The 14100-nt window shown below is 33.7% G+C and overlaps 1 protein-coding gene across 1 annotated transcript in view; it reads left to right on the top strand.

Annotated features, from left to right (window-relative positions):
* LOC138082276 (rho guanine nucleotide exchange factor 38-like) overlaps positions 1–8970 on the top strand; it is a 32194-nt gene extending 23224 nt beyond the window's left edge. The window contains exon 8 of the mRNA XM_068975567.1: positions 8785–8970. Coding sequence (XP_068831668.1) covers positions 8785–8970 — 186 coding nt within the window. The remainder of the gene's footprint in view (positions 1–8784) is intronic.
* The last annotated feature ends 5130 nt before the right edge of the window (positions 8971–14100 follow it).

The following is a 14100-nucleotide window of genomic DNA, read 5'->3' as shown; positions in this document are numbered from 1 at the left end:
AGGAGATATAAAGTCTTGATACACAGTGCCATACTGCTCTTCAAAAATATTTTATCTATTCAGTTTCTTTCAACAATACACGAATGCTGTCCAATTCATGTTTGAAACTTTAAAAATGATTTTATTAAGCACTTACTTACATATCATAAAATTTGTGCAATTTAAATATACAATTCACTGACTTTTAGTATATTAACAGTTACCTGAATCCAACTTTAGAACATTTGCTTTACCCTAAAAGATTCTTTGCACTCATTTGTAGCCCTTCTTCTTTCCCACTTTTAGCCCCAAGAAATCTTTAATCTACTTTTTTCCTCCATAGATTTGCCTTCTTTGTATTTTTTGTATTAATGAAATTACACAGTATGTGGTGTTTTACAGACAGCTTCTTTCACTTAGCATAATGTTTTTTGAGATTCACCCATGTTGTAGTATGGATATGTAGTTTGTTGCTTTTTATTGCCTAATAGTATTTTATTCTTCGAATAGAGCTTATTTTGTTTATCCATTCACCAAATGATGGACATCTGGGATAGTTTCTATTATGAATAATCCTGCTATGAACATTTTTGTGCAAGTCTTTGTGTGAGTTTCATTTTTCTTGAGTGGAATTGCTCATTGGTACCATTAAATTTTTAGAAAACTGCCAAGCTGTTTTTCAAAGTGATTGCACCATTTTATGTATCCAACAACAATCTATAAGGATTGTGAACTGCAGTTGCTTCATATTCTTGCCTTACTGCCTATTTTTTTATCACAGCCATCTTAATGGAAGTGAAGTGGTATCTCATTGTAGTTTTGATTTACATTTCCCTAATGACTAATGCTGTTGAATATCTTTCATGTTCTTATTGACCATTCCTGTTTTTTTTTTTTTTTTTTTTTTTGATGAAATGTCTTTTTGGGTATTTGCCCATTTAAAAAATTGGGTTCACTTCTGTTCTTATTATCCAGTTTTAAGAATTCTTTATATATTCTGGATACAGTTCTTTATCAGATATGTAATTTGCAAGTATTTTCTCCCAGCCATGGCTGATTCTAAGATCATCTCTACATTCCTGTGTGTTTTTACCACTTTCCTGTCTTGAAGTGTCAAAACTCTTTTTTCACTTATTCACTCTCTTAGCTTATTCAGAGTTTTAATAAGACTATATAATGTTACAATACCAACTGATTAATGAACTTTTAATTTAAGTGAAATCCATATACTTGATTAAATGTCCTGGCTGACTTTGCCTTACCTCAATAACCTGGAAGGACAGACATTGGAGGATGAAATTTGTGAAGACCCCCTAAAGCTGGTTTGATGTTGAGTTCCTAGTTTTTACTTGGCTTTACAGGAACTTTTAGATTAAGTGCCTCATTTAGGCTCAGCATGGATTTTGTAGTTTAAAACTGCATCTAGTGCCTACTAGCTGCTGCTACTGCAGAGTAATTAATTGCTTTGAGTAATCCTGTCAATATGCATCATGGGAATTAGGTCCATTAGAAGTTTCCATTACTGAGGGGAAAAATAAGAATTTTCTTTTGCTCAAAACAAAGTATATTAATGATATCTTTCCAAACTGCCGTTTGTTCTCCTTTTCCTCTGAGTTTCAAACCAATTCCAAATAGACTATGGTGTCATGGATATAAATACAAATATTATTACTGGTACAACTGAACTAGAAAAGGCAGCTTGGATCTGTGAACACATAGGATCCCCTATACCCTTCCTTTGACTTGAAATAACCCAACTCAAATTTCAGATTTCTTCCTTTAAATAATAATGACATGGTCTGTATTAGTTTTCTGTGCTGCATAACAAATTATCACAAACTAAGTAGCTTAAAACAACATAAATTTATTATCTCATCATTTTCTTGGTCAAAAGTCCAGACCACAGCTTAGCTGGGTGCTTTGCTTGGAATCTCATAGTGCTGCAGTCTAGACATTTGCTTGGCTGTGCTTCTTTCCAAAATTCAAGGTTCTCTTCCAAGCTCGTGATGATGGCAGAATTTAGTTCCTTGTTTCCGTAAGACCAAGGCTTCCATTTTCTTGCTGGCACAATCTTTGGTACTTCTCAAAGAAAACCACATTTAATAATGGCTAAAATCCAGTTTTAGAGGGAAGTAATGTCTGAGAATCAGTGCTCTTTTCTTTTTCCATGTGAACAATACTGAGAACATGATTTTTGACTTCTAAAAAGTTGGTTGTTTTGTAATAATTCTAGATTCACTATCTGATCCCCTCTCTTAACGTTTTTCAACTGCTTATAATAATGCTATATGTCTAGCATGTAATCATTTAGAAAGTGCTTCAAAAGTTAGCAGGCTGTAACATAATGTATCTAGTCATTAAAATGATGCTTTAGAGAGCTATTTATTGACATGAAAAGATTTTAAAATATATTTTGAAGTGAAAAAGCAGGTTGCAAAAATTATGTGTATTATAATTACATACTTAATACCACTTTAGGTAGCTAGGTAGAAAGAAACAAAGAGGACAAGGAAGAAAGGATAAAAGAACAAGGTATTCACAGAAATTGGGTAAATTTTTCTGTGCTTACCTTTATTTGAAACTTTTTTCTTTTACAAAAATTACTTGCATGATAACAATTCATATTTGTTAACTAAAGAGCATGAAGGCTTGCTTTTATGGATGAAAGAGAATGAGCATTTTTCACACAATATGACTATCTTGGCTTCCTGTACTAATATGATATAATATTGTAAATGCTCACTTTGCAGATTTTTAGTTTTGGAAAGGAAGATTAAAATATGATTTTAGTTGTTGCCAATTAGAGAGCTGGGATGAAATCAGTAAAATGAGATTCAGTGAAGATAGGTAATGTGGCGCACTAAAGGAGGAATAATTAAATGCACAATTATAGAATAAGGAAATGCTGAATTGGCAGTGGCACCGCAAGGAAGGAGCTGGTGGTTGTAAACAGTAAGTAATAAATTGGGTATGAGTCAATAATACAATAATACAGGGTGTTATTAAAAAAGGAAATGTTGTGGAGAACTGGATTGTAGTCACAGAATATTGTACATAAAATGAACCAGAGCTTTATATATTGCAAAGAAGTAATTAATAAAATATATTTTATTGAATGCCAAGGACAGGATCAGATGCTTATGGCTTAAATTTCCAAAACTGCAATAAATGTGTCTGGATCAAAACATAGTAACATTGAAAGTTGAATGATATGGCTTGGAACAATGAAAACATTTTTTAAAAAGAGAGAAAACCTTTAGCTCTTAAATCCATAACAAACTGAAAATTTCTAACTTGTAGTCTAATGTTATCAACTACTGTCTCTTTAAAAGCAGATTTACTTCCATTTTGAATATTTATCTTATATTAAATGGAGGTACAAACATATCTAAAAATTGAAAAATTATCATCCTAAGGTAACTTTGGACTATGATCATCTAAAGTATTCAAAGTATATAATTTTGTAATTTAACTTTACAATTTTAGGAGTGTTTATATTGAATGTTTAAAATATAAGCTTTGCTAGGTAGATTTTATATTCCCCTTGAGAGTATATGTCCCAAATTGAAAGACCACCACAAATATTTAGGAATCATATTATTAGTAGGTAACCTGACTTGATAAAAAATCTATAGCTGCACTGATAAAGTATGTGTATTATGTATGCATGCTAAGTTGCTTCAGTCGTGTCCGACTCTGTGTGACTCTATGGACTACAGCCTGCCAGGTTCCTCTGTCCATAGGATTCTCCAGGCAAAGATACTGGAGTGAGTTACCATGCCCTCCTCCAGGGGATCTTCCCAACCCAGGGGTCGAACTCGTGTCTCATATCTACCTGCATTGGCAGACAGGTTCTTAACCAGTAGCGCAACCTAGGAAGCCCCATAATATGTATAAAAATTGCAAAAGATGACTAGCAACTACTAATGTGGGCTCTTAAAGATTATTTCAGAAGCTGTATTATAATCGATCATATTCCTGAAAGCTTTTGCAAACCATATCTTCCACTCTGTTCTTATGTATATATTCAATGCCTTTACTTTCTAAACAACAAAAACAGCAGCAGCAGTATATTAGAGATTCCAGTCCCTTTCTACAAAAATACACTCTGCACATCCTTGCTAGAACAAGTTTGGTTCCTAAAGTACTATGAGAAATGAATGAAGCACACGATTTGGAGTTGGAAGGTACAGTCCAAGTAATACCAACTAGCTCTATGATTAGGACCATGTTGCTTCTCCAAGTTTCATCTCACAGGGTTGTTAAGGATATAGCAAATTTGACATGTAAACTGTTGTGAGAGCTATAAAAGGTGGTCATTATTGCTAGCATCTCTCACCTGAGATGGGAATACCAGACCACCCTACCTGCCTCCTGAGAAATCTGTATGCAGGTCAAGAAGCAACAGAACTGGACATGGAACAACAGACTGGTTCCAAATAGGGAAAGGAGTACATCAAGGCTGTATATTGTCACCCTGCTTATTTAACTTATATGCAGAGTACATCATGTGAAATGCTGGGCTGGATGAAGCATAAGTTCGAATCAAGATTGCCAGGAGAAATATCAATAACCTCAGATATGCAGATGATACCACCCTTAGGGCAGAAAGTGAAGAACTAAAGAGCCTCTTGGTGAAAGTGAAAGAGGAGAGTGAAAAAGTTGGCTTCAACCTCAACATTCAGAAAAGTAAATCATGGCATCCAGTCCCATCACTTCATGGCAAATAGATGGGGAAACAAAGGAAACATTGAGAGACTTTTTGAGCTCCAAAATCACTGCAGATGGTGATTGCAGCCATGAAATTAAAAGTTGCTTGCTCCTTGGAAGAAAAGCTATGGCCAATCTAGACAGCATATTAAAAAGCAGAGACATTACTTTACCAACAAAAGTCTGTCTCGTCAAAGTGAGAGTTGGACTATAAAGAAAGCTGAACACTGAAGAATTGATGCTTTTGAACTGTGGTGTTGGAGAAGACTCTTCAGAGTCCCTTGGACTGCAAGGAGAGCCAACCAGTCAACCCTTTAGGAAATCAGTCCTAAATATTCATAGGAAGGACTGATGCTGAAGGTGAAACTCCAGTACTTTGGCCACCTGATGTGAAGAACGGACTCCTTGGAAAAGACCCTGATGCTGGGAAAGATTGAAGGAGGGAGGAGAAGGGGATGACAGATGAGATGGTTGGATGGCATCACTGATGCGATGGGCTTGAGTTTGATTAGGTTCGGGAGTTGGTGATGGACAGTGAAGCCTGATATGCTGCAGTCGATGGGGTCACAAAGAGTTGGACATAACTGAGTGACTGAACTGAAATGATTGTTACCATTCCATTGCTCAAGAATCTATGGCATCTCCCTTTTGGTTTTCTCTTTACAAGCAGAGACATTATTTTGCTGACCAAGGTCCATCTAGTCAAGGCTATGGTTTTTCCTGTGGTCATGTATGGATGTGAAAGTTGGACTGTGAAGAAGGCTGAGCGCCGAAGAAGTGATGCTTTTGAACTGTGGTGTTGAAGATGACTCTTGAGAGTCCCTTGGACTGCAAGGAGATCCAACCAGTCCATTCTGAAGGAGATCAGCCCTGGGATTTCTTTGGAAGGAATGATGCTAAAGCTGAAACTCCAATACTTTGGCCACTTCATGCGAAGAGTTGACCTATTGGAAAAGACTCTGATGCTGGGAGGGATTGGGGGTAAGAGGAAAAGGGGACGACAGAGGATGAGATGGCTGGATGGCATCACGGACTCAATGGATGTGAGTCTGAGTGAACTCGGGGAGTTGGTGATGGACAGGGAGGCCTGGCGTGCTGCGATTCATGGGGTCGCAGAGTTGGACAAGACTGAGCGACTGAACTGAACTGAACTGAACTTACTTCTTTAAATTGCAAAATGATACATACCCACCAATCTGTCTTGTATGTATCTTGTATGACTCAAGATATCTTGTGTGTTCTTGTATGACATCCAAGCCTTTCAGCCTTACTTTCAAAACAAACCAACATATATTTGAATTCCTACTATATATCATTGATGTGGTCAATGGAGAAAAGTTAAAATGTGGCTCCTCTCCGTGAGGTGCTCATGCTAGAGCTATTGAAATGATACATGTCAGTGGTGTCAGAATACCATCAAAAGCTATATAGTTCAAGTTCTAAAGAACAGCTTATGCTGTATCTGTACCACTGACCCTTGAAGAACTCTGGGGTGAGGGAGCTGACCCCTGGGCAGCTGAAAATCCACAAAAAATTTTGATTCACTCCTAATAGTCTACTTTGACTAGAAGCCTTAAGGATGATATAAATACTTGATTAACATATATTTTATGTTTATGTATTTTATATATATACATACAATAAAACTGAAAAAATGTTATTAAGAAAATCATAAGGAAAAGAATACATTTAAAATACTTTACTGTATTTACCGATATGTAAGTTTATGTCATTTGTTTACAAAATGAATCACTTCTTAATACATCAACATTATATAATATAAAGCAAATGTAGTTTTACTTGCATTACTAATGCTAGACACAGAAATGAAAAAATTATATAAAAAAGAAAATCATATTTACAGGTATAACAATTTATGCACTGAAAACAAAGCAGCACTCAGATTGTTTTATGGTAGCCTAATATAATCAGCATGATTGCTTCACAGTAGCCTAACCTCAGAGAATGCAATGGCACCCCACTCCAGTACTCTTGCCTGGAAAATCCCATGGACAGAGGAGCCTGGTAGGCTGCGGTCCATGGGGTCGCAAAGAGTCGGACACGACTGAGTGACTTCCCTTTCACTTTTCACTTTCATGCCTTGGAGAAGGAAATGGCAACCCACTCCAGTGTTCTTGCCTGGAGAATCCCAGGGACGGCGGAGCCTGGTGGGCTGCTGCCTATGGGGTCGCACAGAGTTGGATACGACTGAAGCGACTTAGCAGCAGCAGCAGCAGCAGCAGTCTAACCTATTCACTAATGACTAAATCATAAAATTTTTTTGGCATACAGTATTACAGTCATAGTCATAGTATTGGGTGGGCCAAAAAGTTTGTTTGGGTTTTTCTGAAAAATCCAAACAAACCCAAACAAATTTTTTGGCCCACCAATACAAACTGGAAATGTTACACTTTTAAAAAAAATCACTTACCTGTGATGACAGGCTGATATGCAGTCTCTTCAGTTATGAGAGGCATACTGAATGGTAATATAATTCTTTGAAAGCAAAGTTATAAAACAGTAAGAAAACTAACATTATTAATTTTTGTTAAATATCACTCATCTTATGCTTTAGTAATTTAGTATTTTATGCATTCATGACATTTTTAATTTTTTCAATATTTCTTAACTATGTGGTTCATCTGTGAGTTTTTTCAAATAGTCACAAATCTCCCCATTTTTTTTCAATATATTTACTGAAAAAAAGTGTGTAAGTGGATCCACTCAGTTGGGTATTGCCCAAGGATCAACTGTAGTCCCCGCTCCACAACCCAGCCTCCTGCTCAATGGATTTATTTTATTTCTCATTTCCTTTTAATCCTGACCCTCAGTTTTGAGAAAGCAAATCTGCCTGCCTTTCCCATGTACTGTTTCTGTCTATTCATCTCTGTACCTTTGAATAGGAACTATCTACCCTCTTTATTAACTTTGTGTCCTATAAAAGGTTACTTCTTCCAAAACCAGCTCATAAATTAGCTTATATTTATATGCACACACACACACACACACACACACACATATATATATATATATATACACACATATATATGTGTGTGTGTGTGTATTTATCACCTGCATTTGCATGGTGTGTTTTTTTTGTTTTGCTTTGTTGTTTTTGCATGTACCCCCATTTTTTTCTGGCATTTGTTTCCCCTAGTGAGGTTATAAGTGCTCTGATGATATAATATCTGGCAACTAATAGATGCATAGTAAATTTTAATTAAATAAGTGAATGAATAAATATTGTTAGCTGACTGCTTAATTTTATAACACAACTAAACATTTTTATTAACAGTCTTAGTGGAAGAGGGACTAAACACTTACTTAGAGGCTTCTTATGCATCTAATAATTATCAAGTTTTCTTTTAAGATTAAATAAAAATTCTGGTCACTCAATTTAAAATATAAATTTAATACAGTCATTATAAAAGTTTATAAAATAAAACAAAAACAAGAAAAATTTAGTAATACTTCTAAATCTTGGAAATCTTTATTATGTTTGTGTAAAATTTTAGGTTCTAATTCTAATAATTATACTATTCAAAGAAAACCATCTAACAGTATTAGACTTATATCGTACATCTGGTTTCTTTTTGACTGAGTATTTTATCATAAACATTTTCCTGTGTTGTCTCAGAAAACAGTATTTTTATGACCACAAATTTCCTTAGTGTAAGCATCTAGAATTTAACTATTGTTTACTGAACCTTTAATGTTATTCCACCTCCCTCCCACTTTTCACCTTGTAAGTGGGTATTACATTAACATTATTATGCAATAATCTCTTCCAGTGTTTCTATTTCTGTAGAAGAGACTCTTTGAGCTATTACTGAATCAAAAAAAGCTAACATTAAAAAGATTTAATAAAAAGTGCCAAATTGCCTTCAAGAATGAATAATTTAGACTCCTTCCAACAGAACAATAAGAATGGAAATTTAATTGTTTTCATCTTGGACCATACTTTGGCAAAATAAATCCAACAAAGGAGTTGGGAAAATGTAACTTTAGGAAAATTGCAAATCTTGGAAATCTTTATTATGTTTGTCTAAATTTTTAGGTTCTGCTTCTAATAATATCATTTGCTTCTTTGTCTAGATTTTCTATGCAGTTCATGCCTTTCAAGCACGGAGTGACCATGAACTTAGCCTTCAGGAATACCAAAGAGTCCATATACTTAGATTTTGTGACCTAAGTGGTAATAAAGAGTGGTGGTTAGCTGAAGTTCAAGGACAGAAAGGCTATGTTCCAGCTAACTACCTTGGGAAGATGACTTATGCTTAAGAAAATAAGCCTTTGACTTTCATTTTCTGGCAAGTTGTTTGTTGATTGACTACCTCATAAAACTGCCATTACAAAATGTTGGCCTAGAAATCAAGAAACCTCCAAACTATTAATATAAGAACTGACACCATTTCAGATTTTAAGGAAGACTATGCTTCCAAGCAAGATTATTTCAAAATGTACTATAAGGAATGCATGTTGAAGGAAACACTAAACACACAGAATGGCAAAACAGCCAAAGCTCCAACTATCAACTCCTTAAAAGTGATCTTCTGAAAGGGTAAATGTATTCTTTATCATCATGAAAGGCTGGATCTAAGGATAAAGGTTTTTCAATTTACTGTATTTTTCTGTATTATGTATTTTGCCTTAAATGTTTTTGTTTTTGTATTTTTCTCTTTTGAACATGCATGCATGTATATACCTACACACACATATACACCATAACATTACAGGGTTTACACACATATATATGTACTATGTGGTACAGATTATACATATATATGCATGAACCAGAGAGTGTACAAAAAAGACATAAGAACAGAAATCAATTACTTAATAGTCAACTAGAAGCCTGATGTGGACTCTCTTTAATGGAAGTTTTGAATTTAAAAAAACCCTGAATCACATAATGGTAATATCTAACATTTACTGAATGCATATCAAATGCCAGACATTATTATAAATGCTTTATATGTGATAAATTATTTGATACTCAAAACATTATGAGGAAACTATGGCCTAAATAGATGAAGTAATTTATTTAGTCCAAGTTACATTGCTAGTAAGTGGTAGGGCTGAAATTCAAACCTAGATCTAGTTATAGAGGTCCATACCCCTAAACATTACGTGGTATATATTTACTATCAGCAAAGAACATAGTGGTAAAAATAATCAACACTGATGAGGACCATTTTCCTCTAGGTCCATATTTAAGTATTGAGAAATTTTTCAAAATCAAGGGCTATTGGAACTTCCATGATTAGCTTAGAGAATAGGAAGTACCTACATTTATTATTTTTATTTTTTGCTTAAACATTGTTGAAAAGTGAAATTGTTTAAAAACTATCCTACATGATCACTAATGATACTTTAATGAGAAAAAATTTTTGGATCACTCAATCATGTAGATGATGAATGAGGAATGTATGTTCCATGGTCTGAGCCAAGATGTAAATATTTTTAGTTGCTGATTTGTACTTAGACAAGGCAGGCATTGAGGATAGCATTTGCTGTAACACAATGTCCTGGGACACTGAACTTTCATTTAGGAATAGCTCAGAACTGTCCTCTAAGATTTCAGGCATATTTTGTCCCAAGACATTTTGTTGAACTAAAGATGTTTCTTTGGAATAGAAAAAAACATTAAATTTGACGAAGTGGTTTCTTTTAAAAACCAAACTAAGGTAGCTTTTCATTGTCCACATAAAATTTGTTAATATATTAAATTTTACAATTTTAAAGTTAAAATTACTCTCAAAGATTTGATCTCAATAATACATATTGTTACATCTATTACTGAGGAATACAAAAAAATGAAGAATGCCATTTTTCAGAGAGCTGTTGACTTTTAACACACACAGGACATGTACATCCATAGAAATTCATGAGAAGACATTACATGACAGAAAAATTTATATTTTATGATATTGTTTCTAAAATTCTTAAACAAGGTTTATCAGGTTCTATTTGTAAGTTGTTTCTGCATAAAACTTTGTTTTGAGTTGGGTACCAAAAGATTGGATGTATAGCAACTTTGTCTTTTAAAGGGTCCTTTGTATTCAATAGTGAAACTAAGTAAATTCCAGTTTGCTTAGGGTAAAGCAAAAGGAAATCCAAACTTGTAACTTGTGGCAACCATGAATATACCAACAGCTAGTGGGGAATTTTTATAAAGTTTAAATTAGCTGTGACCTAAATACTCCTCCCTGAAATGAAGAATTATATAAATAACACATATCTGGGTTTATGGCTGAAATAAGTGACTAGAAGTTCTGTCTACCTGTGTAGTCCTAAGACTGATGCTTCCTATCTGACCTTAGAAGAAACCACACCACTGAAATCACAGCTGCAGTTAGTAACTGAGCAAGACTTATAGTGAAGCCACCTTCTGCAGTCCCCCCACTATTGTGGCAAATATGCATTACTATAAAGCAATGTTGTTGGTATTTAAAAAATACGACCTATATTTCATATGCTATTTAGGCTTTTTTTTGTTTAATTATACAATATATACATTTTTTAAGTCTATTATTTAAAATCAAGTAATTGTAATTTTGAAGTCAGGCATTATTTTGTTGGGTCTAAGGGAAATAAAATCCCATATGTGTATAAGTCTTCAAGAAGTTTAAAAAGACAGACCTGTTGGTAACATCACTGCATTTAAGGAAAGGAATGTTAATGTAATTCTATTCTTTATGTCTTTAAAATTAAATGTTATTATATAGTAGATAATTCTCTGAAATAGGCATTTTTTACTAAGAATGAAGGGGAAATTTTTGTGGCTGTTTCTCTTTATTAAACAAATAAACAGGTATATGTATACACTTTATTTAGTATTTATTTTTAAATACAGATGCCTTAAGCTATATACATAATAAAGTTTAGAAATTATTTTTTAAACTCTAGTAATAAAGAGTCGGACATGACTGAGCGGCTTCACCTCACCTCACCTCAATACAAAGTTACCATGGGTGCTTAAATCATGTGAAAGAGTCACAAAGCCACTATGTGAACTTTTCTTATATTTTAGAAAAATATCTGGTCTTAGTATTTATTAATAAAACATTTCTATGAAGGAATAACTGTGCAGAAGAAATGTAATGCACATTGTTAGTCATATAAATGCAGCATTGCATGAACAGTTTTAAGTATTGGTATATTCCATATCTTCCCTAAAATAAAACTTGGACTTTTAGAAATAAATGGCTATTAAGTGCCTGTCACTATTTGTGATGAATATCTAGATGATTTACAAACATTTAGTAAACATGGAATTAAAAACTCTTCATTTTTCCATCAACTTCTTTGACTTTTGTTAATTGTAAAACCCTCTCAAAGTTATTGTAAATAAAGAGAGGAAATCTTTATATCCTAAGATGGCAAAACCACTTTATTTAGATCCTATTTGTCAAAACTATATGGCTTCTTAAGGTACTCAGTACACAGTTCAATACTTGAATACATTGAGAAACCTCACAACATTTAAGCTAAATTAAGACATGTACATTTACATTATAGTGATGAGGAAGGAATTAAATTTCACTGACTGGAAGGACACTAGATTTTATATGCTTTATAGAGATACCCTACTGTTCACAGAATGCTACTAATTTTAAAGTCTATTTTTTTCAATTACCTCTCATATATATACTAAATAGTATATATATATTAAGTTAGTCATTAAATTCTCTGTGACCTACAAAATCATTCCAATGTAAGAATATTTACTCCAGGAATTCAAGCTGCATCTGTGAGCCAATAACTGTGCTCACAATATTACACTCTAGATACAGACAAAACTTGCTTTAATTTCTCAGGAAGATAAGTCACATTTTTAGTATATGCCAGAACAAGATGTTCTTGTTCAAAAATCTTGTGAATGTATTCTTAGTAAATTAAATACAGCTTCTCCTAAAGAAATAATATTACAGCATGTAAACGTATAGCTTTCTCTACTTGCTTATTATTTTTATAATTATTGTGCCAAATGTATTTCTGTAAAATGATGTATTTCCTATACAACCTATGGTCACCATAGTTTATAATCTGTTACTAATAAACAGTACTACCACATCCTTGTTAAGAGTCAGAATCACCTAACCTTTGAATATTAGAGGCCTTCCACTTTATCTCATTCACTACCATTTACGTTTTATAGAGGAGGAAACTAAGATCAGATAGCTAACACATGGAGAGACTGGGATTCAAAAACAGGTCTTCTGACTTTAAGCCAGTGTCCTTTTAGAGGTTTAAGTCACTAAAATCTCTGATTAAATAATCTTAACAGAAAAGCACAATATGCAAAACAGAAAAGTGATACTGGCTAAATTTCTGCTAAAACGGGATTTGAACTTACAATCCTAAAAGCCTGCTTTTTGGCTCACCTACATATCTGTCTATTCTTTCACTGAGCTAAGAGCTGCAGTGGGAACACCCTGATGTGCAAGACACACAAAATCCCTGCCCGCACACAACTTAAAATTCTGTGGCAAAAACAAATGACACATAACAAAATAAAACAAAGGATAAATACTCTTAATATAAAGCTGGCTACATTCATCACATGCTCAGTTATAAAGTTCACTTCATGATATGGAAAAATCAAGGTCTAAGAGCTACTTGGGGTAAACTCTAATACCAAATATACCTCTATGAAATACCAAACTTAGTTATACACTACTAGATGTATGTATCCTACACACATCAAGATTCTAAATATATATTTATACACACATACAATCTATAAAAGAACCATGCTCAGTAAGTTAAATTACTTCCTAAACAAGTTTTCCAAAGTCCTATCTGAAATACTATAGAAAGTAAAATGCTTCTTTTCAATTCTATCCAGCAGATGTTTTTGACTATGATTGGATAAAATTTTCTAATCACTGGTAATACTACCAATGTGCAACTGTTTGCATTACTGCTTTAATTTCTTGTAGGTACTGAGGTTATAGTAGCTATTACAGTTGTTGAACTGAGCTTGTATCCTATCATTTTATCCAGTTTAGTCCAAGATGACCCTGAACTATATAAACAAATGATGATGAATATACATATATTTTTTGGTCTTTTGACACTAAAGGGGACTTGGAGTTGATGCCAAATTGATATTTAATCAACAGAAAACTGAGTTTCTCAAAACAAAGACATATGCAGGCAGATTTTAAGCATGTAAATAGATGTTTACTGTCCTTTGTAAGTAAGAATTATTTCAAATTTGAGTTGTAACTTACCATGAATTCAGTGCCATTATTTAACAAAGCAGTTTAAAATGTCTTTCCTTAAAAAAGGCCAAGCTTACTTTAAAATGTTTTAACTTCACGGAAAGCATTTACCAATATATTTTAGAACAATGTGAGGAAAATATAGGAATTATGGGCAAGGGTTTGAGTTCAGAAGTTTATA

Source organism: Capricornis sumatraensis, chromosome 7 (assembly GCF_032405125.1).
Source record: "Capricornis sumatraensis isolate serow.1 chromosome 7, serow.2, whole genome shotgun sequence".
NCBI lineage: Eukaryota > Metazoa > Chordata > Mammalia > Artiodactyla > Bovidae > Capricornis > Capricornis sumatraensis.
Note: the sequence above shows the minus strand (reverse complement) of the source record. Positions and strands in the feature narration are given on the sequence as shown.